This window comes from Rattus rattus, chromosome 10, assembly GCF_011064425.1.
Source record: "Rattus rattus isolate New Zealand chromosome 10, Rrattus_CSIRO_v1, whole genome shotgun sequence".
Lineage (NCBI taxonomy): Eukaryota > Metazoa > Chordata > Mammalia > Rodentia > Muridae > Rattus > Rattus rattus.
In genome coordinates this window covers 61,322,560-61,348,819 of record NC_046163.1, presented here as the reverse complement: position 1 = coordinate 61,348,819, position 26,260 = coordinate 61,322,560, and the positions used below count along the sequence as shown (strand labels likewise).

General features: G+C 48.7%; 1 protein-coding gene across 4 annotated transcripts in view; it reads left to right on the top strand.

Annotated features, from left to right (window-relative positions):
• The window catches only part of Disp1 (dispatched RND transporter family member 1), a 133,633-nt gene extending 114,413 nt beyond the window's left edge, over window positions 1–19,220 (top strand). For all 4 annotated transcript variants that reach the window (XM_032914932.1, XM_032914934.1, XM_032914930.1 and 1 more), the window contains 5 exons: window positions 4,906–5,029; window positions 5,892–6,019; window positions 6,324–6,421; window positions 8,769–8,866; window positions 15,619–19,220. In XM_032914932.1, coding sequence (XP_032770823.1) covers window positions 4,906–5,029; window positions 5,892–6,019; window positions 6,324–6,421; window positions 8,769–8,866; window positions 15,619–19,200 — 4,030 coding nt within the window. In that variant the 3' untranslated portion in view covers window positions 19,201–19,220. The remainder of the gene's footprint in view (window positions 1–4,905; window positions 5,030–5,891; window positions 6,020–6,323; window positions 6,422–8,768; window positions 8,867–15,618) is intronic.
• Window positions 19,221–26,260: the final 7,040 nt, after the last annotated feature.

Here is a 26,260-nt window from a genome sequence, read left to right as displayed (position 1 = left end):
TTATGCTGTATATGAATGACCTAGTTCTTCCATACTTGACCTAGTTCTTCCATACATGACCTAGTTCTTCCAGTTTTACCCCTTCCTGCAAGAGAGAGAAACAGAGACGGGAAAGATATACACACAAACATGCCATAGTAACAAAGAGAGCCTCACTTATCTGGAAATAATGATGTTCTCAGCCAACGAAAGGTTTAACATTTTGAAAAGACTTGGGTTTCATCTGCTACCAAATTGGTTTTTAAAAACTTAATACCGTCTTTTAGCATATCAACCTATCAATACAGCGTACTCAGCACAGCTTCCCGATTGATTCTCCAGTCCCACCTCACCTAGAAATGGCCTCCTGTTTTTCCACTGGCAAATCGTTGCTTCTGTTCTTCTAGCCCCTCCTTTGCCTGCTTTTGTGGGTATCTGTGCCCATTTGAGTGTCTACACTTTAGTTATAAATTCCTTGAGCCAATCTTTGCATTCCCACAATGCCTTGCATCCTTACCATTTGGTTTACTATTAGAGATGAATTGATATCTCACAAAAGGAGTTGTTTGTCCTATTTTTGTGTGTGTGAATTTTTTCGAATCTGAGTCATTCTTCCCATTAGATTGACAATTGATGCCACTAGAACCATTCTGAGCATTTTGAAATGCCTGTCCTTAAATGACAAGGCAAATTGGAAGGATTATTGGGGAAAACAATCGGCTATGGGAGGAAGGATTCCTTAGAAAAGAAGAGTGAACACAAGATCTTACTGTTTACTCAGATCCATAGGGTTTGGAAACCAAGAAGTCAGCAGAGTAAAGTCTACTAGGGACTAAGGTGGGAGGGCTGGCCAGGAGAGGAACCCCAGTCAAGTCACACCCTTCAGGGAAGTTTGTGGAAAGAGAAAAAGGTTCCTAGAGAGGCCACAAAGGGTAAGCCAGGGGAGGAGCAGATAATTCACTATGGAGACTGAGTGGCCAGTTCAGAGTGTGCCCTTCTATGACGTTACCTGTGCAGAGGAGGTTCTGCAAGACTCACTAACAGTTGCTCCAGGTCGGTGTCCAGAGTCAGCCTGGCAATGCAGTTGGGCCTCTGTAAGCGTATTCAAGGGTCTCCCTACTGGACAGCAGTCTAGCACAGCAGTGTCATCTTCAGCCAGGGGGCCATCCTGCACAGTCATGGTGCATGGATTCATGTAAGGGACCCTGTTTCTAAGAGGATTTCAGCCCGATGACATGAACTTTATACAGTGGCGAGCAGGATAGAACTATAGGCCCTCTCCTCAGGAAAAGCTCCCCGCAGCCATTCCCCAGGTTACTTCCTGCCTAACCCAAGTGTTACAGAAAAGGACTGAAGTCACAGTTGTGCTGTGTTCCTATATAAACACCTCCCAGTTAGAGCAGGTGAGCACAAGGTAAGTGTTACTGATGCGCAGGCCAGTTTGTAGTGAAAGGCCAGACCTTTAAAAATTCTTCTGACGCACATGTGGTTGACTTTTCAAAGAAAATAACAGGAACATACTCTACTGTCAGAAGTGAAATGTTATAGGTGTGTCTGTGTGTGTTTTATAAGTCATTATACATTTTCTTTACTCCTCTCAGTTTTATAGGTTTTTTTAATCATGATATTATAACCATTGTCTGGACTTCATATCACACATGAGACAAATATGTTCTCTGTAGAGCCCATAGCTGGGCTTAGACCGCACAAGACACAGAGGCCCTTTCAGTAGTTTGGGAGAAGCACTTGTCTAGAGGGCTGTGCATCTCCCCACAATGCTCAACTCAAGATGGCAGTGCAGAACCATTGTCTGCAGGAGAGGCCAGCGTGGGAACATCGGCTGTGTGCGGAAGGAATTGTGACACAGTGAGGTTAAACGCATGTGGAAGAATGTGCCCAAGACCCAACCAGAAACCTGCCACATGTCACATGTCCCCGGTGCACATGCACTGCGTGTGGCAGGGCTGTGAGATCAAAACCATGTGTTCTCAAAGGAGAGGAAAGCAGTTACTGAAAGAGGCCTTAGGGTTTCTGTGCGTGTATAAGTGTGTTTCTCAAGAACACGAAGCAAGGCCATCCGTTCTGTGGGTAAATCGAGCCACAGTTGGAGACTAAGCCATGTAGGCCGCTGCCCTCCATTGATAACACGCTAGAGGGAACAGCTTGTGGCTCGTTTGAAGGTAGGATGGATCCCTTTAGCGTAGAGTGAATAAATGCTTAGGCCTGCAGCCATTCTCGCTTCTTAGGGCTGATATTCTAAAGGCCTCGTGTAAAGCGTTCTTTTTAAAGTGTGAAGTGAGGAGCAGGGTGTCTCAGAAGGGCCTCTGACACCAAGGGCATCATTGCTTCAACCCCGTGATGTCCCACGTCTGCGTCTGGTGGACGGGGAAGAGAGTGGAAGGATGTGCGACCACTCAGGGAGGACGTGGAACGCCTCAGGCAGCTCATTGGCTTCACGTGAGCCCATTACATCAACAATTATTCTTAAAGGCAGTTCCCTCTTGCCTGACAAACTCTTCTCTCAATGAAGTCTTAAATCTGGAATTTGCAATAAGCCAATAATGCTCACCTCAGTGTCCTGAGCATGTCTGTGGTTTCGCAGAGAGAAATTACTACTACTGGGGCAGGAATTTTTATTCTTCTTGAAACAAGGTCTTACTGTGTAGTCCTGGCTGTGTAGACTAGGCTGGTCTTGAACTCACAGAGATCCACCTGCATCTGTCTCCCAAGTGCTTGGACTAAGGTTTGACAAGGGTAGCTGGAGAGACGACTGGGCACTGGGGACAGAACTCTTGTCTTTCAGTCATGAGGAGCCCTTGACAGCGGGGCCATCTCTCCAGCCCTAGAAATGTTGAAGTGTGAGTTGTTGAAGCAGAGGTTGGCAAGTTTACGTCTTCCTCACGTCTCTGGTTTCACTTCTGGTTGGAAAGACAGATGGAAGCACATTATTAAAAGGCAGAGTCTAGAACCAGATTACCCCAGGCTTTCAGATCTAACTGATTCCTTGGCCCATCAGTGCCTAAACTTCAGCACTGTGACGTGTGAGCCCAGGATGGCCAGTGCACGGCACGCGGGCCACTAACAGAGCAGTAAGTACTGACTGCTACTCATGCGATTGTCTGTGCAAAGGTGCTCCAGCAGAACAGCCGTGGGGAATGCCAGGCCAAGCTCCGTAAGGCACAGCTATGGTGTGGCTTAGTTCCTTTATGAGGGTGGTAATTTGCAGTGAAAAATCCCAAGTCAGTTCTGTGGAACTTCAAAGCCAGTACTCTGACTCTCCGCTTAGAGACTGAAAAAGCTGTACAGCAGTGTTTCCTTTAGAGACCCTGGCTTTACTTGTAACTACTAGCATGTTCTCACAGAAATTCTTCACAAATACATACTTAAGAAGGCTCTTCCCCGTGAATTAGACCTCACCATCACAGTAGCCAAGAGGACTGACCTTGTTGAAAGGTAGTGGTCACACTCTGTATGTTTCGGGCTTTTCTTCTTCTGATAAAGATTGGAGCAGCTAGAATCCTCCACATATACTTTGCCACTCAGAAAAGGTTGTTTCTCCGGGTTCTGGCAGACACGGTCTGTACCTGTGACACTCAGAAAAGGTTGTTTCTCTGGGTTCTGGCAGACACAGTGTATACCTGTGACACTCAGAAAAGGTTGTTTCTCCAGGTTCTGGCAAACACAGTCTGTACCTGTGACACTCAGAAAAGGTTGTTTCTCCGGGTTCTGGCAGACACAGTGTATACCTGTGACACTCAGAAAAGGTTGTTTCTCCGGGTTCTGGCAGACACAGTGTATACCTGTGACACTCAGAAAAGGTTGTTTCTCCGGGTTCTGGCAGACGCGGTCTGTACCTGTGACACTCAGAAAAGGTTGTTTCTCCGGGTTCTGGCAGACACAGTGTATACCTGTGACACTCAGAAAAGGTTATTTCTCCGGGTTCTGGCAGACACGGTCTGTACCTGTGACACTCAGAAAAGGTTGTTTCTCCGGATTCTGGCAGACACAGTGTATACCTGTGACACTCAGAAAAGGTTGTTTCTCCGGGTTCTGGCAGACACAGTGTATACCTGTGACACTCAGAAAAGGTTGTTTCTCTGGGTTCTGGCAGACACGGTGTCTACCTGTGAACACAGCTGGCAGAGTGAGGGGGCCGATGCTCAGTGCGAGAGGGATTGAAAGTAGCCCCCACAGTGAGAGACGGTGTGTGAAGAAAGCCAGCGAGAGAGGGTTGGTAGTGGAGGGAGAGACTGGAGCCAGCCTGTGGTGGACCACTAGTCAATGCAAATTAATTGGGTCCCTCCTACAAAGTTCTGTTCTGGGTACTGATGCTCCACTGATTAAGTACTGTTCTAGGTATTGGTGCTCTGCTGATTAAGTACTGGTCTAGGTACTGATGCCCCACTGATTAAGTACTGTTCTAGGTACTGATGCCCCACTGATTATGTACTGTTCTAGGTACTGATGCCCCACTGATTAAGTACTGTTCTAGGTACTGATGCCCCACTGATTAAGTACTGTTCTAGGTACTGATGCCCCACTGATTATGTACTGCTCTAGGTACTGATGCCCCACTGATTAAGTGAATGCCCTGCCCTTGTGAACTCAGTCTGCTGATAATCTGTATTCACTTCTTTCTATGAGGAGAGAGAGTGGCTCTAAGAAGTGTCTGCTTTGGTTATTTTTTTTTAGATTTCACTATGTGAACCTGTTTATAGACTTTTTTTTCTATTAAAAGAACTTCTGTTTTATCTGTAAAACAAAAGGAGAATGATCTTGAAATGTTCAATGTGTATAAATACCTCTTATCATATCGGTAAATACCTGTGCTGGTCTAAAATATGGGGATCTAACCCTAATCCCCTGTAGCCTTCCCTCCACACTGCTTCTCAGACATCCTCTCTGTGCTCCTTTTGTGCCATGTAGTTATGCTGCCCTGCTGGCCGACTGGCCTGTGGTGGTCCTGGGCTTGTGCACGCTGCTCATCGTGGTCTGCGCCCTGGTGGGAGTCTTAGTGCCAGAGCTCCCCGACTTCTCTGACCCACTGCTGGTAAGGAGGACCTGACTTGGGTGAAGCCTGAGACCGTCTCCCTGAATTAAGTACTTAAATGCACAATGTGTATATTAGCACCTCTTTCCTTCTTTGTGTTTGAAATAGAGTCTTATACCAAAGCTCCTTCAACTTGTCATCCTCCTGCCTCAGCAGGTCTGAGCCACCACACCAGCTCATTTCTCCAAAAACTTACTGCAGCCACCAGTAAGCACGTAATATAGCTCTCATTCTGCAAGTGAAGGTGTGTGTGTGACCTATGCTCTTAGGTAAGGGCAAGGGACCCTCAGCTCCACAAGAAGTGGGGACATCCAACTTCTCTGCCCCATGTTTAATCAAGGAGGTTGAATAGTATACACACTCAGAAAGTATTTTTATGAAGATCTTAATACTGTGTATCTCTGCCCACTTCCCAGAAGTTACAGGCATTTCTGTGTAAATAACAGATAACAGGGCCTGTTGAGTCCATGCTACTCGGGGGTGGAATAGGGAGGCAAACATGATAAAGATGTGCTCGTGGTAAAACTCCGTACCAGTGCATAACACAATTTCATTTGACCATAGTTCCTATAGTTAGAATTATGCACTTAACTAAGTGCTTGGGCACAGGTAAGTTTCTGATACATTTTCCCACTTCCTGAAACTTGTAACTAGAGAACCTTATGACTTTGTCACAGCTAAGAGGCAATGATCATCCCAAAGGCCTTGCATTGGCACAGGTCACCTCAGCAGTCGTGAGGAATGCCTATGTTTCCCGTTGAAAACTCTACATCACATTGATGTTGCTTTCCTAAGCTGGTAAGAAAATTGTACTTAGTGGGTAATGAAATATTCTCAGGGGAACATGTACTATTTGTCTTAGGGTTTTGAACCAAGAGGGACTGCAATAGGACAGAGGCTGGTCACGTGGAATAACATGATGAAAAACACAGGCTACAAAGCGACGTTGGCCAACTATCCGTATAAGTATGCAGAAGAGCAAGCCAAAAGGTAATCATTTACTTTCTATGACCCATAGATAAAATACTGCCCAATGACAAACTAAGACAGGCCAGCTGCCACCCAGCTGTCACTGAAATGCCTTGCTGAACTGCGAGGCAAGGGAGACTTCTCTTCCTTCGTGGGAAATTGGTGTTGCCCACATGAATCCTGTCCGCTTAGTATCAGATGCTAAGTAGGGGGAACTGGCCCAGGTCAGAAGGGAGTCCTGCTTTAAGATTGCACTGTTAGAATCCGCCCGTCTCCTTGAAGCGGCTAGAACTTTATCAAAGGCCAGACTGCTTTTCCCTTCCAGCCGCCGGGATGACAGATGGTCAGGTGATCATCATGAGAGAGAGAGAAGAGAAGTAGACTGGAACTTCCAGAAGGACAGCTTCTTCTGCGACGTTCCAAGTGAGTGAGCCGCACGTGGGTGGGTGGACCCAGTGGCTTCCTGGTGGTCAAGGTGGAATGGGACCCATGTCTCAACTGCAGCCTGCCCAACACTTTCTCCGGTTCTATAGTCATAGATGCCAGCGAAGTAACTGACGTCTAGGATAGTCGGCCGCTAGTCTAGGAGTTTATCTGTGATAAAAAGTAAGGAAAGGATTCTGCTCAAATTGAAGGAAGCAGTTAATAAAAATTTTCTTCCTTGTCTGAACTTTCAAGTCATATGTCAAATCCTTTTTCCTATATGTTTCTGGACCAGCTAACAAGTACATATTCTTAATTGAATATAAATAAATTTATTAGCAAAAATGTTTCATAGCTTTGTTTAAATAAAAGCAAACACGCCAGGTGTGGTGGTGCATGCCGTAGACCCAGCTTCTTGGGAGGCTGAGGCAGGAGGTATCTGTACCAAGTTCCCTCAATATGGTGACCTCCCAGAAACGAGGGACCATGAAGTGTGACCTGGACAAGAGCCTTCCCTGCTTCCTCACTTAACAGTGGAAACAGAGAAGTGAACCGAGAGGCCCGGGGCTTGAGTGGGTCAGCCTGGCTGGAAGAGACATGTGGCCGTGCTGCTGAGGGTGGGCCCTGGGGCACCGGTCGTAGCTGCAGGAGCTGCCACTGCCTGTCTACGGCAGAATGGGGCCTCGAGGAATTGAGCCCTAAGCATTGCAAGATGCAGATTCCATGTGGAACCACAGGGCTCTAAATGTCACCGTCCAGCTGACAGGAGAAATTCAGTTATGCTTAAAGCTGGCTTGTTACCCAGCAGCTGCCTGGAAGGGCGTACAGGAGGTGGTGGGGAACTGCCGATGGCATGGCTGTCCGGTGGCCAGAGCGACTAGGAGTGAGGGTTCAGCGTAATGGTTTCAGCTGGGCAAATAGTCATAGTGACATTCTTTTGGCTTCAACTTGTTGAAAACTCCCTTCACTGGTACCCCCTGCCCCTTAGAGCAGAGGCCCCTCTTAGATCTGATATCTCAGATAGCGAGGGAGAGAAAGGAGATCCCAATTTTATACCAATTCTCAGCAGCAGTGCAAGTTCCAGTTCAAACATTCTCTGCCTCTTAAAACACAGACTAGAAAAACTGAATTCTGATTATTCTACACTCCGGCTGGTTGGTTTTGTTCTTCCTCTCCACACATTATTACACATTGCTTAGTCGGTACGTATCAATGTCTTAGTAAGAACAATAGCAAATTCAGGACGCAAGTCTAGTTTTGTTTCCAGTAATCCTCACCGATAGCTTTCTCCTGAGCAATAAACTCTGACTTGACTAAAGCCCTTGTGGGCTCCTGAGGAAACATAGTGTTTCCTCAGGGCTGATTTCCTATCCAAACTCGCTGTACAGAAGACAATAGGTGAACGTAAGTGTTTGTTACGTAAGGACAATTGAATGATCACGAATAAAGCCATTTGTAGATAATGTAAAATTAGTCTACTTTGTTTCCTTTGATACATTCTAAACCTTTTAAGTAACCCAGACAGAAGCCTTCTCATGGAGTACCTGCTTCCGGTTTCATTCTCAGGATTATTTGACATAGGTCTTGTCATGGCTTACACATGAGGAAGTAGGCCCAGGGCCACTAGCATTGCTTGCATATGGTCACCCAGGGGATGAGTGACAGGGACTGGTCACAGCCAGGTCTGACTTAAAGACCACACCCCTTCCCCTGCACCACACACCTCCTTGTTCACACCAAGTCTATGTGAACATATGTCTATGTTGTTACTATGTGTTACTGTGACTCGGATTCTTTCTCTAGACTCCGGGGTAAAAGGGTAGCCCTGAGCACGGTCACCATGTGCAGTGCATCTGTGGTCCTGGCTGGCACAGTGCTCCAGCACTCAGGTGGCCTTTCCTGGGAGAGCTTTAACTCTCCTGTAGTCAGCTGCCAGAGGAATTACCCTTGTGATCCCTTTTGATATTCTCTAGCGTACTATTTAGTATTTCGTTTGCCATTATAGGAAAGAAGAAATACCTTCAGTTAATTTTCTGCTGATAATTTACAGCCTTTTCTTCCTAGTTATAATGTGATCAGAAATAGATTTGTTAGATACGTACTAGAAGGTCATTATGCAACAAGGCACAAGCTTTGAGCTAAAGTGACACTAACACACACACACACACACACACACACACACACACACACACACACACACACACACACACACACACACTTTCTCCTGAAATCAAAGAAAAGATTTCCCTGCTGCTAACAAACTGTCTGTGCAGTCTCTGGGCTGTTTGCGAGCTCCACCTCTTGTCTAATGAATAACTCATAAGCATTTTCCTCTTCATCGTCGCAGGTGATGGCTACTCCAGAGTGGTGTTTGCTTCAGCAGGAGGGGAGACCCTGTGGAATTTACCTGCAATTAAGTCAATGTGTGATGTGGATAACTCCAGGGTATGTAAAATACAGCTGAAGTCTCTTCAGCACAGTAAAGTCATGTTACGGAAACGTCTCCCCCTGGCCAGGTGTCTGACCAATGAGATGCCGATGGGGCTTTCCACTGTGGAGCAAGCCCCAGCAGGCTGGAGTGCTGTCAGGATCCCAGCATCAGTCCTGTGTTTCCCCATCTTTACAAACGCACTGCCTTCTTTAATAAAGAGCCCTCCTCCTCTGCCGCTCACATTCTGTCACCATGGTGGCCTTCTGTTACTTCACAGCTTTCTTTTCAGGATAATAGTGAAGACTGTCTGTCTTCTCTTACTTTGTCTTCTCTCATTCAGTGTCCCTGCTCTGCACATGTCCCCTCCCCTCGTTTCTTGTCATCGTTGTCACTGTACAGAGTAAAAGCCATACCTGCCTCTCACAATCATTGATCACTCCAGCCCGTGATTTCTAAGGAGAACTTAGGAAGCAGGATAGGAAAGGGTGTGAGGCGGGAGATGGGGGCATCAAAAGACATTAATGCAGTGCCTGTCTCAATGGACCCTGTACTCCAGACCAGATTCCGCCAGCCCTAACCACCTTGCTGCTTTGGAAGACACTAGGATTCAGGAGGACAAGCATTTCCTGTGAGCCCAGCCAGATCTGCCCCAGAGTCTGTCCCTACCCTCTGTGCTTTGTGCTTCCATAGTGAAGACCGCCCCACCCCTGTTTTTGTGAGTTTGATTTGCTGCATAAGCCATTTTCTACCTGAATGATGGTTAGAGTCCGCATGCCTGGAGTAAGCAGTTGGCGGCAGCCCATTCTCCTAGTGTGTATTATCTAGATGCTTAGCTTAAAAAGCAGCACTGTGTCTGTCAGCAGTGAAAGAGTGCAGCCATGCTCCCTCTGTGTGAGTGTGTCAAGTGATCCTTGTGAGGCACGCTTACACGGAAGGGGCTCCAAACAAGAACGGAAGTGGAAAGAGTATGGAAAGGGGAAGTAAGGGAGGAGAATGAAAGTAAGGGTGAGACTTGCCCTCGATTAAGCAAAGCCCCTTATGTGCCTGCTGGGGGCTGTAAGTGACCTCGACAGCCAGACAGCAGAATCCCTGTCTGAGGCATTAGTCCTCCAGAGTCACCAGGGGGTGGTTAATTAGGAGAGGGGCAAGTATACAATTGGAAACCTGAATTCACACGTGGGAGCCAGAGCATAGCCTCGGCCACCCTTCCTCACACTGGCCTGGAACTTGATGGGCAGACTAAATTGTCTGGAGAACGCACAGCGATCTACCTGTCACCTACTGTCTCCCTACCACTGATATTATAGAATGTCCCAGCATGCCTGGCTCGGTCTGCTATGATTTATAAGTGTGGGTTCTGAGATTCGAACTCAGGTCCTCGGGCTTACATAGCAAGCACTTTACAGACTGAGGCATCTCCCCACCACCCCCATACTCTTGATAAAAGAAGTATTATGTTGTTTACATAGTTCCTTTTTTAATCTGCGTGTATGCATATGTGTGTGAGTGCACGTGTGCCTGGGTACACATATTACTACAGCACACATGTGAGATTAGAGGACAACTTGCAGGAGTCATTTCTCTCCTTCTACCTTGTGGGTTCTGGGGATTGAACTTAGGTCCTCAAGGCTGGCCACAGGCACGTTACCACTGAGCCATCTCTCCAGCCCAGTTTTTTTTTTTTTTTTTTTTTTTTTTTGTTTGGAGCTGGGGACTGAACCCAGGGCCTTGTGCTTCCTAGGCAAGCGCTCTACCACTGAGCTAAATCCCCAACCCCAACCAGCCCAGTTCTTAACAGCATGTTTACAAAGCGAGAATTCGGGGAACACACCCAAAACAGGCATCCAAAGGAATATTTGGTATGGCCAGTTGCAGACGCACATTAAATGATTAAACCGTCATTTGGGAGCCTGAAGTTGGGCTCTGCTTCAAAAGACATAGTTATATTTGTTAAAACTTGTTGAATTAATACCCCTTTGAAACCAGTTGCAAATGTGAGATTGTATTCTGCTCCACTGAAATTACATGCCACCTGTGCTCCCAATTCAGAGAGAGAGAGAGAGAGAGAGAGAGAGAGAGAGAGAGAGAGAGAGAGAGAGGCTTCCAGAAAGAGTGGCTCTGTTTCTGATGCTACTGGCCTGTCCGCCTCCCCACAGAGGTGTCCCGTTCTTAGCCCCCATTGCTTCCCTGACTCCCTCCAGTCCTTGCTTCTGTCCTAGAGGACCTACTGACTAGCAGGCATTCATAAATGAAGGGCCTCTCTGAACTTCACTCCCTGGGAGCCCTTTGCCTGTGCCAGTCTCTGCACATTCAGGTATTGGAGCTTTGAGGACTCAGCTCACAAAAGGAATTTGAAATTCTTTGAGGATCTGGCTTACTAGATTAACCTTCACGGACTGCTGGACTCTCCAGCATCTCAGAGGCCTATGTATTTTCTGACGCTTCTTCCAAGGGGAAGGCCTTTGCCCCCACTCCGCTCTAATCTCCCTTCAGCTCTCTGTGGGGCTTGGTTACCAGGAGAGGCCAGGAGTCAGCCGGACCTGATGTTTGTGCCTCATCTTCCTTTCTCTTTTCTCGGCTTCTTAAAGTGCCTCCAATTTAGCCAGTACTAAAGTTAAGGTATCATTTAAACCCTCCTGGTCTCTCTCCTCTCTCTCCTCTCTTTTACCCCCTATTTTAGTCAGCTCCAGTCCTGCTACTGTCTCACTAGGGAACCATGCGAAGACCACAACCACAATGGCGAATTGCTAGGATTAGAGGGCTGTGTTCCCCACGAGGGGTTGTTTTTGGAAACTATCTTATTTTTACAAACTTGTAAGATTTTGGAATTATTCCAAAGGATCCCTTTTCCCAGAGTATGACAAGAATACATCTGCCTCCTGCATAAAGAGATAGCTAGCTGCCAGTCTCGTCTGCCTCAGACTACCATATTGAATTCTGTATTCACCAGTCACGACAGACTAGTTGCTGCCACTGTGATAAGACACTTTCAGACTTGGCACGTCCTCTGTCGGTCCCCATGTACACACAGTATACTTCTAGTCCAGTTAAGCTGTAACCACTATCTTTGTCTGGTTTCTCTGCCACTCTGCGGGTAAACTGAGGGAAAGGACCACAGTGTGTACAGGTACTCAGACAGGAGGGTAGGGCCTGGCCTGCTGGGTGCACAGGCACTCCCTAGTGTCCCAGTCCTTCCTTCAGGATGTCAGCATCCTGAAGGGGTAGTTAGAGCATGCCAATCGTGAGGTCTTCCTCATGACTCTTTCTCACCCCTTGAGAACTTAAAAGAGTTTTTTTTTCCAAATATTGTTATCAGCTAACACCATTGTCCCCCGGGGGGAAACTAGCATTAGTTTTTTATAGGAGTCAGTGAACTACTAAGTTGGTATTTATAATGCTTAACTTTTCAATCTTTGGTAAAATATACATATAAAAGCCCCATTATTGCTAGAAAAAAAGGGCGATGCAAGGATACAGCGCCCTGCCCCCTGTCCAGTGGTAGCCGACAGCTGCATTTCAGTCAGCTTTGCTCAGGCATTTCAGCAGCTGCACGTGTGTCCTGCTCTCTGGGGGTAAACTGTTCTCTGCCATAAATCCTGGGGATGCTGTTCCTGGGTCCCAGGCTCACTAGCTCATTTCCTCAAGTTACAATAGAAATAACCTTTTAAGTTGAATTTTCATGAAAGTAAAACATACGCTCTTGCATTTAGATAGTAACTCTTTGGCTTATTTTTTTTCTCCCACTAAAAATTCTCCAAAACAAATAATTTTAGGTTTTAGTTTTGTTGTTTGAGGATTTTGATTTTTTTTTTTTTTTTTTTTTTTTTTGCTCCTGTCTTGGTTTGGTTTATTAAGACAGTGTCTCACTGTATAACCCTCACTAGCCTGGAACTCACAGAAACCTAGGAAACTTCAAACGTTATAATGAGTCTCCATGTGCAATTCCAGCCCACAGCTTCCTAGTACCGTCCACACCTCTCCCCACACACTAGTTCCAGTTTACCCGGGCCTTAGGGAATGATATGTAGCTCAGTCCTTAGGTAAGTCAGCTTCTAAAACGATTGTGTGTGCCAGTCAACTTCTCCGCCTTGGGAAGATACTTTAATGAACAGTCGGCAAGGCCTAGATAATCCAGATACAGACTGTTTTATATCATGTTAGAAAAACTCCACGCCCTTTCTGAACTTTGGAGTGGTTCCCTAGAACAACCTTAGGTAAATAAAGTTGAGGGAAAGTGTTAAGACTGGGGCTGCTTTAGCTCTGGTGCCAGGCCTAGGAAGGGGGTGATTTCTACTCTAATCCTAAGGGCAGAGGGGTGGCTCCTCTAACCTGAGAGTGGAATTGAACCAGCTTTATAATTTATAAGCAATGGTCATAGTTCACTGTGACAAGACTGGCCTTGAGAAGAGAAGCTTTGCCCAGGCACAGCATGCTGGGACACACTGCCCAGAACAGGCACAGCATGCTGGGACACACTGCCCAGAGCAAGGACAGCATGCTGGGACACACTGCCCAGATCAGGGACAGCATGCTGGGACACACTGCCCAGAGCAGGGACAGCATGCTGGGACACACTGCCCAGAGCAGGGACAGCATGCTGGGACACACTGCCCAGAGCAGGGACAGCATGCTGGGACACACTGCCCAGAGCAGGGACAGCATGCTGGGACACACTGCCCAGATCAGGGACAGCATGCTGGGACACACTGCCCAGAGCAGGCACAGCATGCTATGACACACTGCCCAGATCAGGGACAGCATGCTGGGACACACTGCCCAGAGCAGGGACAGCATGCTGGGACACACTGCCCAGATCAGGGACAGCATGCTGGGACACACTGCCCAGAGCAGGGACAGCATGCTGGGACACACTGCCCAGAGCAGGGACAGCATGCTGGGACACACTGCCCAGAGCAGGGACAGCATGCTGGGACACACTGCCCAGATCAGGGACAGCATGCTGGGACACACTGCCCAGAGCAGGGACAGCATGCTGGGACACACTGCCCAGAGCAAGGACAGCATGCTGGGACACACTGCCCAGATCAGGGACAGCATGCTGGGACACACTGCCCAGACAGGGACAGCATGCTGGGACACACTGCCCAGAGCAGGGACAGCATGCTGGGACACACTGCCCAGAACAGGCACAGCATGCTGGGACACACTGCCCAGACAGGGACAGCATGCTGGGACACACTGCCCAGAGCAGGGACAGCATGCTGGGACACACTGCCCAGAGCAGGGACAGCATGCTGGGACACACTGCCCAGAGCAGGGACAGCATGCTGGGACACACTGCCCAGAGCAGGGACAGCATGCTGGGACACACTGCCCAGAACAGGCACAGCATGCTATGACACACTGCCCAGAGCAGGGACAGCATGCTGGGACACACTGCCCAGAACAGGCACAGCATGCTATGACACACTGCCCAGAGCAGCCCAGAGTCACCACAGGTCCTGCCATTTTCAAGGGTTTAGCCAACCTGAATAAACCTGAAGATGTAGAAGAACTAAAATTCTACTTTTTGATTTATTTGTATTTATTAACTTGCATTATTTAAAATCATATATGAAACTGTTTTGACCTTAAAATTTGACGCTTCTCACCTTATTTCAGTAAACAGTCTAAACTTTTCAAGAATCCGGTCACTTTTTGATTTGTCAAATAGAGTTTGGTCCTACTCCATTCAGGCTGACAAAGTATCTTAGTCTAGATAATTTATTTTTAAAACTATTTACTTCTCATAGTTCTAGAATCTGGCAAGTTTTAAGATCAAGTGGTCTGCAGACTCAGGGTCCAGTGGGTGCCCGTCTAAGGTGGGGCCATCTCTGTGTCATGATGTCGCACCAAAAGGCACCAGCAGGCTCCCACAAGCCACTAATCACTGCTCCTCCCAGAATCTCTGCCTGTCTGTACAGTCACGCTGGGGATCCGATTGTAAGGGTGAGTTTGGGGGTGTGTCCCAGCCAGTAGGACCTCTAGGACCAGTGTGTTTGCTTTCAACTGTGTTTGTTGGGATTTGCGGTGACTTTTATCACCAAAACGTTTGTTCCAAGAGCCAGAATTTTAGCAGAAACAGCAGTTGGACAGTTGTTTCCTGATCCCGGTGAGTTCATACGCTGTAAAGCCTGTCCACTCTATTACTGCCACGGTGACTCTGAAAAGACCTGTGTACTAAGGGGATGTTACGTTTACCTCTCTTCTTAAACTAGACTCAGTACTGGTTGGCATGGCATTACATCTGTATGCCATTCCCAAACAGGAGTCTGCTGCTCAAAGCCTAGGCACCCGGTGAACAGCCCTAATGAATCTTGTGGGCGTGCTCACCCGTGTACACACCAGCTCACACCCGGTGAACAGCCCTAAGATGAATCTTGTGGGCGTGCTCACCTGTATACACACCGGCTCACACCCGGTGAACAGCCCTAAGATGAATCTTGTGGGCGTGCTCACCCGTGTACACACCGGCTCACACCCGGTGAACAGCCCTAAGATGAATCTTGTGGGCGTGCTCACCCGTGTACACACCGGCTCACACCCGGTGAACAGCCCTAAGATGAATCTTGTGGGCGTGCTCACCTGTATACACACCGGCTCACACCCGGTGAACAGCCCTAAGATGAATCTTGTGGGCGTGCTCACCCGTGTACACACCGGCTCACACAGTGAAGGAGGATCGTTTGGCCTCTGTGCCTGCCTTGTTCCCGCCTGGCCGAAAGCCCATTTAAACTCCGCTCCTTCTCCATGTCTGTCTCTACAGATCAGATCCCACCCCCAGTTCAGCGACCTCTGCCAGAGGACCACCGCCGTCTCCTGCTGCCCCAGCTGGACCCTGGGGAATTACATCGCCATTCTGAATAACAGATCGTCCTGTCAGAAGATTGTCGAGCGAGATGTCTCTCACACGCTGAAGCTGCTTCGGACCTGTGCCAAGCACTACCAGAACGGCACCCTGGGGCCAGACTGCTGGGACAAGGCGGCCAGAAGGAAGGACCAGCTCAAGTGCACCAACGTGCCACGCAAGTGTACCAAATACAACGCCGTGTACCAGATTCTCCACTACTTAGTAGACAAGGACTTCATGACCTCCAAGACGGCTGACTACGCCGTGCCAGCTTTAAAGTACAGCATGCTCTTCTCCCCCACGGAGAAAGGGGAGAGCATGATGAACATCTACCTGGACAACTTTGAGAACTGGAACTCTTCGGACGGCATCACCACCGTGACGGGGATCGAGTTTGGCATCAAGCACAGTCTGTTTCAGGATTACCTCCTCATGGATACCGTGTACCCCGCCATCGCCATCGCCATCGTCCTCCTCATCATGTGTGTCTACACCAAGTCCGTGTTCATCACACTCATGACCATGTTTGCCATCATCAGCTCCCTGATCGTCTCCTACTTCCTCTACCGAGTCGTGTTTAACTTCGAGTTCTTCCCGTTCATGAACCTCACTGCGCTCATCATCCTGGTCGGGATCGGTGCCGATGACGCCTTCATCCTGTGCGACGTCTGGAACTACACCAAGTCCGACAAGCCCCGCGCAGAAACGTCTGAGGCGGTGAGCGTCACCTTGCAGCATGCAGCCCTCTCCATGTTTGTCACCAGCTTCACCACCGCCGCCGCCTTCTACGCTAACTACGTCAGCAACATCACAGCAATCAGGTGCTTCGGGGTGTATGCGGGGACTGCTATATTGGTGAACTACGTCCTGATGGTCACCTGGCTTCCGGCTGTCATTGTTCTGCATGAGCGCTATCTCCTCAATATATTCACCTGCTTCAGAAAGCCCCAGCCGCAGGCCTACGACAAGAGCTGCTGGACAGTGCTCTGCCGGAAGGGCCGCAAGGCGCTTTTCGCCGTCTCAGAGGCATCTCGGATTTTCTTTGAAAAGGTGCTGCCCTGCATCGTCATCAAGTTCCGCTACCTTTGGCTCGTCTGGTTCCTTGCCCTGACTGTGGGCGGGGCCTACATCGTGTGCATAAACCCAAAGATGAAACTGCCTTCCTTGGAGTTATCTGAGTTCCAGGTGTTCAGGTCCTCTCATCCTTTCGAGCGCTACGATGCTGAGTTCAAGAAGCTGTTCATGTTCGAGCGGGTTCACCATGGAGAGGAGCTCCACATGCCCATCACAGTAATCTGGGGCGTGTCCCCAGAAGACAGCGGTGACCCTCTGAACCCCAAGAGCAAAGGAGAGCTGACACTCGATAGCACGTTCAACATTGCTAGCCCGGCCTCCCAGGCCTGGATTTTACACTTCTGTCAGAAACTGAGGAACCAGACCTTCTTCCACCAGACAGAGCAGCAGGACTTCACCAGCTGTTTCATCGAGACCTTCAAACAGTGGATGGAGAACCAGGACTGTGACGAACCGGCCCTGTACCCCTGCTGCAGCCACTGCAGCTTCCCCTATAAGCAAGAGGTTTTCGAGCTGTGCATCAAGAAGGCCATCATGGAGCTGGACAGGAGCACGGGGTACCATCTCAACAACAAGACCCCAGGGCCTAGGTTTGACATCAATGACACCATCAGGGCCGTGGTGCTGGAGTTCCAGAGCACCTTCCTCTTCACCTTGGCGTATGAGAAGATGCAGCAGTTCTACAAGGAGGTGGACTCGTGGATTTCCCACGAGCTGAGTTCGGCCCCCGAGGGCCTCAGCCGCGGCTGGTTCGTCAGCAACCTGGAGTTCTATGACCTACAGGACAGCCTTTCCGATGGCACCCTCATTGCCATGGGGCTCTCGGTGGCCGTCGCGTTTAGTGTGATGCTGCTGACCACGTGGAATATCATCATAAGCCTGTATGCCATCGCCTCCATAGCTGGGACCATATTTGTCACAGTTGGGTCCCTCGTCCTGCTGGGCTGGGAGCTGAACGTGCTGGAGTCTGTCACCATCTCGGTTGCAGTTGGCTTGTCGGTGGACTTTGCAGTCCACTACGGGGTGGCATACCGCCTGGCCCCAGATCCCGACCGAGAGGGCAAGGTCATCTTCTCTCTGGGTCGTATGGGCTCTGCGATCGCCGTGGCTGCACTGACCACCTTTGTGGCGGGCGCCATGATGATGCCCTCCACGGTCCTGGCTTACACGCAGCTGGGCACCTTCATGATGCTTGTCATGTGCGTCAGCTGGGCCTTCGCCACCTTCTTCTTCCAGTGCCTGTGTCGGTGTCTGGGGCCTCAAGGCACCTGTGGCCAGATCCCTTTACCCAAAAAGCTCCAGTGTAGTGCCTTTTCCCACACCTCGGCTGCAAGGCCTGGGGGCAGGGCACCAGGCAAAGCCACCAGTGCTTACAGTGTAGACGCCAGGGGCCAGAAATCCGAACTGGAACATGAGTTGTACGAGTTACAGCCCCTGGGCTCTCACAGCTGCACTTCCTCAGACAAGACCGCTTATGAAGAGCCACGCATCTGCTCCAAATTTTTCAATGGCCAAGCAAAGAATTTAAGGATGCCCGTGTCTGCAGCCTACAGCAGCGAACTCACCAAAAGCCCCAGAAGCGAGCCAGGCTCGGCCTTGTTGCAGCCCTGTCTGGAGCAGGACACCATGTGTCACTTCTCTCTCAATCCGAGATGTAACTGCCCCAATGCCTACACCTACCAAAAGTATGGATTGCCAGAAATCCACTGCCAGCAGATGGGTGACTCCTTATGCCACAAGTGTGCCTCCACTGCAGGCAGCTTTGTCCAGATTCAGAATGCTGCGGCACCTCTAAAGGCCACCCACCACGCCGCCGAGGGCCTTCTGCATCCTGTCCAGCACATGCTGCCACCAGGGATGCAGAATTCTCAGTCTAGGAATTTTTTTCTCCACCCAGTGCAGCACTTTCAGGCCCAAGAGAGCCTGGGTCCCACCAGCACCCGGGGTCGTGAGAACACAGATGAGCGTCTGCCCCGGACAGCAGAGCCACCACCAGCAGGAGCCAGCAGGAGCTCTGAGTCTTTCCAAAGAGCTTGCTGCGATCCTGAGAATAACCAAAGGAGACTCTGCAAAAGCAGAGACTCGGGGGACACAGAGGGCAGTGGAGGGACAGAAACCAAGGTTTGTGGTTTACCAAACCAGACTGACAAGGTAGAGAAGAAAGTGGAGCCCAGCCTGCTGCAGACAGATGAAATCGTGAACTCAGAACAGTTAAATCATGATGAACCAAAGTTTATATTCAGCCATTTAATACGGGAGGCCGGCTGCAGGCCCTGCCCAGACAGGCCGCAGGGCTGTAGAAGCCTGAGACTGAAGTGCGGGTCCGCGGACTGCCAGGCGCCAGACCTTGAAGCCACTGTGCCTGCTGTACCAACCCACTCAGACCTGTCTGGGGAAAGCCTGTTAATAAAAACACTACAATAAATGTAGCGTTGCGTTCAGAAGCACCGCCTCCGCCATCCTCTGAGTTAGGGGTGAGACCTGGGAGCCTACAGAGGGAGGCTGGCGACAGCGTGCTCCCTGTGTCACTGCTTTCAGTCAGGACATTGTCATATTCTATCTGAACGGTGAACAAGCTCACAGATCTAGGGAATGGTTAACATTATTGGATTTTTGGGTTAGTAGATTTTTTTTTAATTTCAAAAAGTAATTCTCAACAAATATTAACTCTTTTTTGACATTTTTTTTGATTTTTTTTAATTTATATTTCAGATGTTATCCCCTTTCCCAGTTTCCCCTCCAGAAACCTGCTATCTCCCCCTGCTTCTATGAGGGTGCTCTCCCACCAATCCACCCTTTCCCTCCCACCTCCCCGCCCTGACATTCCCCTACACTGGGGCATCGAGCCTTCACAGCGCCAAGGGCCTCTCCTCCCATTGATGCCAGACAAGGCCATGCTCTGCTACATATGCGGATGGAGCCATGGGTCCATCGCTGTGTTCTCTTGGGATGGTGGTTTAGTCCCTGGGAGCTCAAGGGGCAGGGGGTTTGCTTGGTTGATATTTTGTTCTTACGGGGTTGCAAACCCCTTCAGCTCTTTCAGTCCTTTCTCTAACTCCTCCATCGGGGTCTCTGTGCTCAGTGCAATGGTTGGTTGCAAGCATCTGCCTCAGTATTTGTCAGACTCTGGCAGAGCCTCTCAGGAGACAGCTCTATCAGGCTCCTAGTCCTACCCAGCTCAACTTCTCCATCCACCCTCCTGCAGCAGTGAGTCACAATGACAGTGCGAATCACCTAGATGGTTGTGCTCTCTCAGACAGGACATTACCTAGTGTTCTCACTGTGGTGTGTTTGGCTGACGGTAATTAAGTCTTCTCGTTGCTCAACATAAACACCAGGACTCACATTGACAGAGAAATACTTCCGTCAGAAACCAGGAAGTAGGCAGCATTAAAATAGATGCTAACTAGAAATCAATGCCAAACCTTAATAGTTCATTCCTCTGGTCTTCATGAGGCCAGATAGACGGTTGTTGTTACACCTCCTAACCTAGCAGTCATGAGAGTCACCTCATGTACAGCAATGGCGCTGTTAATACCACAGAAGGAGAAGCTCGGATGTCTGTGAGCATCCATCATCACCTTCTGTTGGTGATGGTTGTGTTAGTATCACAGAGACGCTTGAGGATCTGTGTGCTTCAGGGGGCACATTGGACGGTGACAAAGACAGACCCAGGACCTCCCAAAACCTTCAGAGTAAGGAATCTTGTTTGTGGAGTGCTGCCTCTGCTTCTAGTCCTCAGGGACCAAGTTCTCTCATGAGGTTTCTCTCACTGTCTCGGGACAGGATTGCTTCACCATGCAGCTAGCCCTGGGAATGCTAAGCCTTTGAGCGTCTTCTTTGGCGGTACCATGTCATGTGTCAGATCAGTGTGTGGTAGGAGCTGTTGGCGTGTTTCTTCTGCCTAGTCCTGTGGATGACAGCCCCAGGAAACCATGCCATCTGACAGCGGGTGCTCCCTGCTTTCCCACAGACTGCCCGGCTCCTGCTGGAGCTACGCCTCCAATTTGCTCCTCTGAAGAATCTGGTGGGAATATTCCTAAATAGAAAAGCTTCCTTTGAAAAAAAAATCTTAGTGGTTATTTTCTAAGAATGGTTTTCCAAATATCTCTCTCTCTCTAATCCTGGGTGGGGGAAGCAATCAAGAGCTGAAGGGGGTCTTATGAGGCATTAAATCTAGCTCCCCTCCGTCAAAGCACAGCTTCTGCCTGAATGCTGCTATGGCAGGTGACCTACTATGTGTGCCTCTCGAGCTTGTCTGTTACTGGGGCTTCATTCAAGTCTCTGAAACAGTGCAGACATTTCTGACATCTCGACCACTGGACATCCCTCCAGATGCTGGGTCCTCCCATGAGCCTGCTTGGCTCCCTCAGTTGTTGCATTTATCAGATGGCGTGGTTATGATCTTCCTTGGATAAGCTCCAAGTGTGGTACCCAGAGCAGTCTGTTGGCAGCACCCGAGGAAGCCTGTTCTGCTGGCTTGCTCAGACATGGCAGTACCGCTGGGCCCAGCATTAACAGCCAACCCTAGAGAAACCAGCTGTGCCTCTGGCACACAGCCTGGTGCCGAGCTGCGTTCAGGCAGCATCTGTCCACCCTCTCTGCATTTCGCTCTTTGGTAAGGTGACCTGGGGGAGATGGGAGCCCTGGATGTCAGGACCTGGTGCCCATGTGAGAATCTTTCTTTCTCTTCTGAAATGTGGAACCATCCAGTTAACTAAAGAAAATCCGGGACCCCAAATCACCTGTGTTCTCGACCAGGCCCCCACATTGTGTTCTACCGTCTGTCCTGGTAAGGAGCCTCCAGTGGCCTTTGTCCCTCCCCTGTTCTGCCTAATTGCCCTGAACCTTGCTGGGCCTGTGAGCCCTTTGCACAGTTACTTAAGAGCAGATTTGAACTCTGAACTCCCTGGGCTTTGTAAGTCAGTTGATTGGTTGACCGGTTAGTTGGGTTGGGTTAGATTTTAGCATTTTCTTTCTTTTTTTTAATAATTTCATTGCTAGATATCCAAAGCTTTGAAAATACGTTTCTTAGTTCTTCACTAGAGTACAGGAAAGCATTGATACTCCTGGCCCTGTTTCCCACATTGTCCCCTAAAGGTGATGGCTAAAGCAGAGAATTTCCACATGGGCAGAAGAGCCCAGTGCACTGTGAAACACTTGCAGCATGGAGGGCTCTGGCGCTGTGGCTTTACGCATGTCCCTTAACTCCCACAGGACTCATCTAGGATGGCTGAGTTCCTGTCACCAAAGTGGGTCCTCCCCTCTTCCCCTTGAAGGCCACTTTAAATTCTCCTTTGATGGAGAAGTGGGCTTGGCCAAGTAGAAGACATTTTTCACAAGGAAAGGCTTGTTGTTAGAAATAATCTCACAGCTTCGTCTGTGCATGTTCCTTCTGGTGTGCAGTCGCTGTAGACGTACGTCCTTCCAAAACAATCATGTCTCAGAGATAATGCTAACCTGCTAAAATATTTAATCTCAGTAATCTATGCCCCAGCATCAATCCTTCTAAATATAAAACCATGTGCAGGCTTGGTATGTAGAGCGCCTTTACAAATGTGATCTACCGGAGTTTAGGAAACGTGCCTGGCTCCCATCGCCTCGCCTGGAAGCCATCTCCCTGCCAGCAATTAGGGTCTGAAAGAAAAAAACACAAAGCCCGGTGACTTGGAAAACAGCTGTGTGTTTTCATACATTAATGAGGGGAGTTGTTTTTTTTGGGGGGTGGGGGTGGGGATAAGATCTGTATTTTTTTAAAGGAAAGAATTGATTTTATTTTTCATAAAATTGGGGCATAGCAAAATGTAGGAATTTGCTGAAATCATGAGGTTTTTATTTTAAAATGCAAAAGAGCCTATTGCATCTAAATGCTCATACGTGTGGTAGCTTTATCACCACTTTAAAGGGATTTTTTTTTTTTTTTTTTTTTTTTTGGCTAGCCATCTTTATCAGTGTTTGGTTTTATATGCTGTTTTTGCAGTGTGCACACAGGGGAAGTGACATGGTGGCCCAGCGGGTCTTCTGCCTAGAGTTAAACTAGTATTGTAGCTGCCGTACTTTTATATTTTGTAAGGGAAGAAAAAGATGGTGGTTTTCTTTGTGTTGACTTCATATGCCAAAGGGTGCACACCCTGGATCAGTGAGTGCATAGTAAGCAGGGCCAACATGTGATCAGTGCATAGTAAGCAGGGCCAACATGTGATCAGTGCATAGTAAGCAGGGCCAACATGTGATCAGTGCATAGTAAGCAGGGCCAACATGTGATCAGTGCATAGTAAGCAGGGCCACCGTGCTCTCAGCTGCCCAAGCAGTTGTCAGACACGACGTGAACAGTGAATACCAGCTGGCATTTAGAGGTGGGGTGTTGTTGTTATAGAGGGGTACCTGGGAGAAAGCAGTGACATTTTGTTGTCCCAGAAAGGGCTCTTCCCAACTTGGATGTTCTCTAAGTCACTGACCCTTCCAGACCTTAGCCTGCCGTTCCCTCTGGTAACTGTGGGGATTTGTGCCAAGGCTTGAGCTAACAGTCAGCGCCTCCACCCTTCTCCCCAGACCCCTCAGATGAGGCACATTTCTTGACTCATTCTGACTCAGACCAAAATAAGACCTGGACTCCACATTGTAGAACCAACCGAGACGGCTAAACCTAGACATTGACTCAGTAGGCTCAAGGTTTGTATGCGCCTGTGACGTAAGCTCTACCTCCCTGAAAAGCAAAAGGCTGATTATTCTCCACAGGAAATATTTCTCTTTGGATCCAAATAAGATCCTCAAGAAGCTGTTTGTTCGTTTGTTGTTTGTTGTTTGTTTTTGTTTGTTTTAAACACAAAGTAGCAAAGTAAATTTTGCCCTCATTTTATCTGTCAATTAGCCATTTGGGGTGTTGTGTTTTATTTTGCTTTGCTTTTTTGGTTGTTTTGTTTTGCCATGCTCAGAATTCAACCTGGGGCCTGGGGCTAATTAGACAGAAGTAAAAGGATTTACTGAGTAAACCAATAATCTAAACAAGATTACAAAGCCTCCCTGGGGAAAGTAATTAAAAACAAAAAACAAAAACAAGAAAACTCTGTAATTCTGCTCTTACAATGTGATATATATGGTTGTTAAAAAAAAAAATCTCATTAGTAAAAATGAATCTAGCAGGCTTTTCTCTTGGCCATGTCGTAAATGCAGGACAAAGAATAACAGCACGCCATTGCCCTAGATGTGGCGTCTCCACTCCCCATGGTGTCATCACCTACCTGGGGAAGCGTCCGGTCTGCAGTGTGGTTTCTGTTCTCTGTGCTGAAACCAACCAGCATTCGTCACCGAGATCCTGGGGAACAAGCTTCTCTCTCCTGCTACATTTCTTCCTGCAGAGTTCTGAGGAAAGGCTCTGTGGGATAAGCTAGGCCCTGGTGATATGATGGCCGGCTGAAGTTAGAGATGTTTGGTCTTTTCCAAACCACTTCTCACCTACAGCTCCGAGGTTCTTGACCTGTGGGTCATGACCCCTTTGAGGGTCACATATCAGATATTTACATTACAATAAATAACTGTAGCAAAGTTGCAACTATGAAGTGCAGTGAAAACGGTTTTCTGTCTGGGGTCACCATGCCATGAGGAACTGTATATTAAAGGGCTGCAGTGTTAGGAAGGTTGAGAAACGACTGCTCTAGGGCGTATGATGAGTTGTTAATCATTTATGCCAGCAGGGGATGGAAGGGTACTGAACAATCCCGAACTGTTACGTAATTCCCTCCCAAACCACAACTTGGAATTCTTTGCTCTCAAAAGGATCCTAGGCTCTAATGTGCAGGGAGAGGAATCCCTTCATCCACACCCTGCTCCAAGGAGGAGAGATGTCTCTGCTCTCTGTACATCCACATACTGTCTGGGGCTTGGGAAAGTCACACCAATGGGGCTTTAGCTATCGTGGAGGTAAACAGGAAGCCACCTCCTCCTCTGATTCCCACCAAAGTGGGAGAATGTGACCTGCCTGTGTCTTTCCAGAACACCCAGGCTCACCTGTAGTGCCATGGCCCTGCATTGCCACTGTCTGGCCATGTGTGTGTCAACATCACTTGACTGACTCTTAGACAGCAGGCGTGTGCTTCGTCTAGCTGTGCTGGTGACAGAATGTGAGCGAATGTCCCCCTCACTGGGGAGGGAGGGCCACCAGTGACCAAAACCTGCTGCCTCCAAAGTTCTGCCTTCCAGAAGAAAGGTTTGGGGTGGGAGCATGTGCATGAAGGCGAGGGTGGGCGTGGGGCAGGGTGATGCCCACGTGTAGCTCTCCCTTCTCAGGAGGCTGGTGATGGGGGCAGAGCCCTTGATCTCAGCAGTTCAAGGCCAACTGTGGCAACGTAGTGAACCCTGTCTCAGGGAACCAATACATTGAAACGATGAACTGTGGAAAACGTTGCATCTAAACCTCAGATAGTTAGGGACACATGTGTCACAGTGTTGGCCAACTTGAGGCAAACCTGGACATATCTGGGAAGAGAGTTCCCACATAATGGCCTGATACCCTTGGGGTCGGGGCTCTTGATGGCCGATTGATGTTGGAGGGCCCAGCCCAGCCTACTGTGCCATTCCTGGGCAGGTAGTCCTGGGTGTATAAGAGAGCGTGCTGAGAAAACCACGGTGAGTAAGCCAGTGAGCAGCACTCTTCTGCAGCCTCTGCCTGAGTTCCTGCCCTGGCTGGCCTCTGTCAACTTCACACAAGCTAGAGTTATCTGAAAGGAGGAGCTTCACGTGATAAAATACCTCCATAAAACCCAGCTGTAGAACATGTTCTCAATTACTGTTTGGTGGGGGAGGGCCCATGCCTTTCTGAGTGGTGCCATCCTTGGGCTGGAGGTCCCCGGTTCTGTAAGAAAGCAGGCTGAGCAAGCCACGAGGAGCAAGCCAGTTAGCAGCATCCCTCCAGGCCTCTGCATCAGCTCCTGCCTCCAGATTTCTACCGTTTGTGTTTCTATCCTGACTTCCTTCCATTATGGATTATGTTGTGTAACTGTAAACCAAATAAACCCTTTCCTCCCCAAATTTCTTCTGGTCATGGGGTTTCACCACAGCAATAGAAACCCTAGCTAAGACAGCTTTCTTCAGTGGCGGACTGTGTGTAACTGGTAAGCCAAATAGTTTTTCATACCAATGTGGCTTTTGCTCACAATGTTTGTAGCAGCAAGAGGCTACAAACTAAGACATATTAATGTGATTTTTTTTTCTCGCAGCCTAGTTCATATTTTCTTTTTTTTTTTTTATTAACTTGAATATTTCTTATATACATTTCGAGTGTTATTCCCTTTCCCGGTTTCCGGGCAAACATCCCCTTCCCCCCTCCCCTTCCATAGGGGTGTTCCCCTCCCCACCCCTCCCCCCCTTGCCGCCCTCCCCCTTGCCGCCCTCCCCAACAGTCTGGTTCACTGGGGGTTCAGTCTTAGCAGGACCCAGGGCTTCCCCTTCCACTGGTGCTCTTACTAGGATATTCATTGCTACCTAT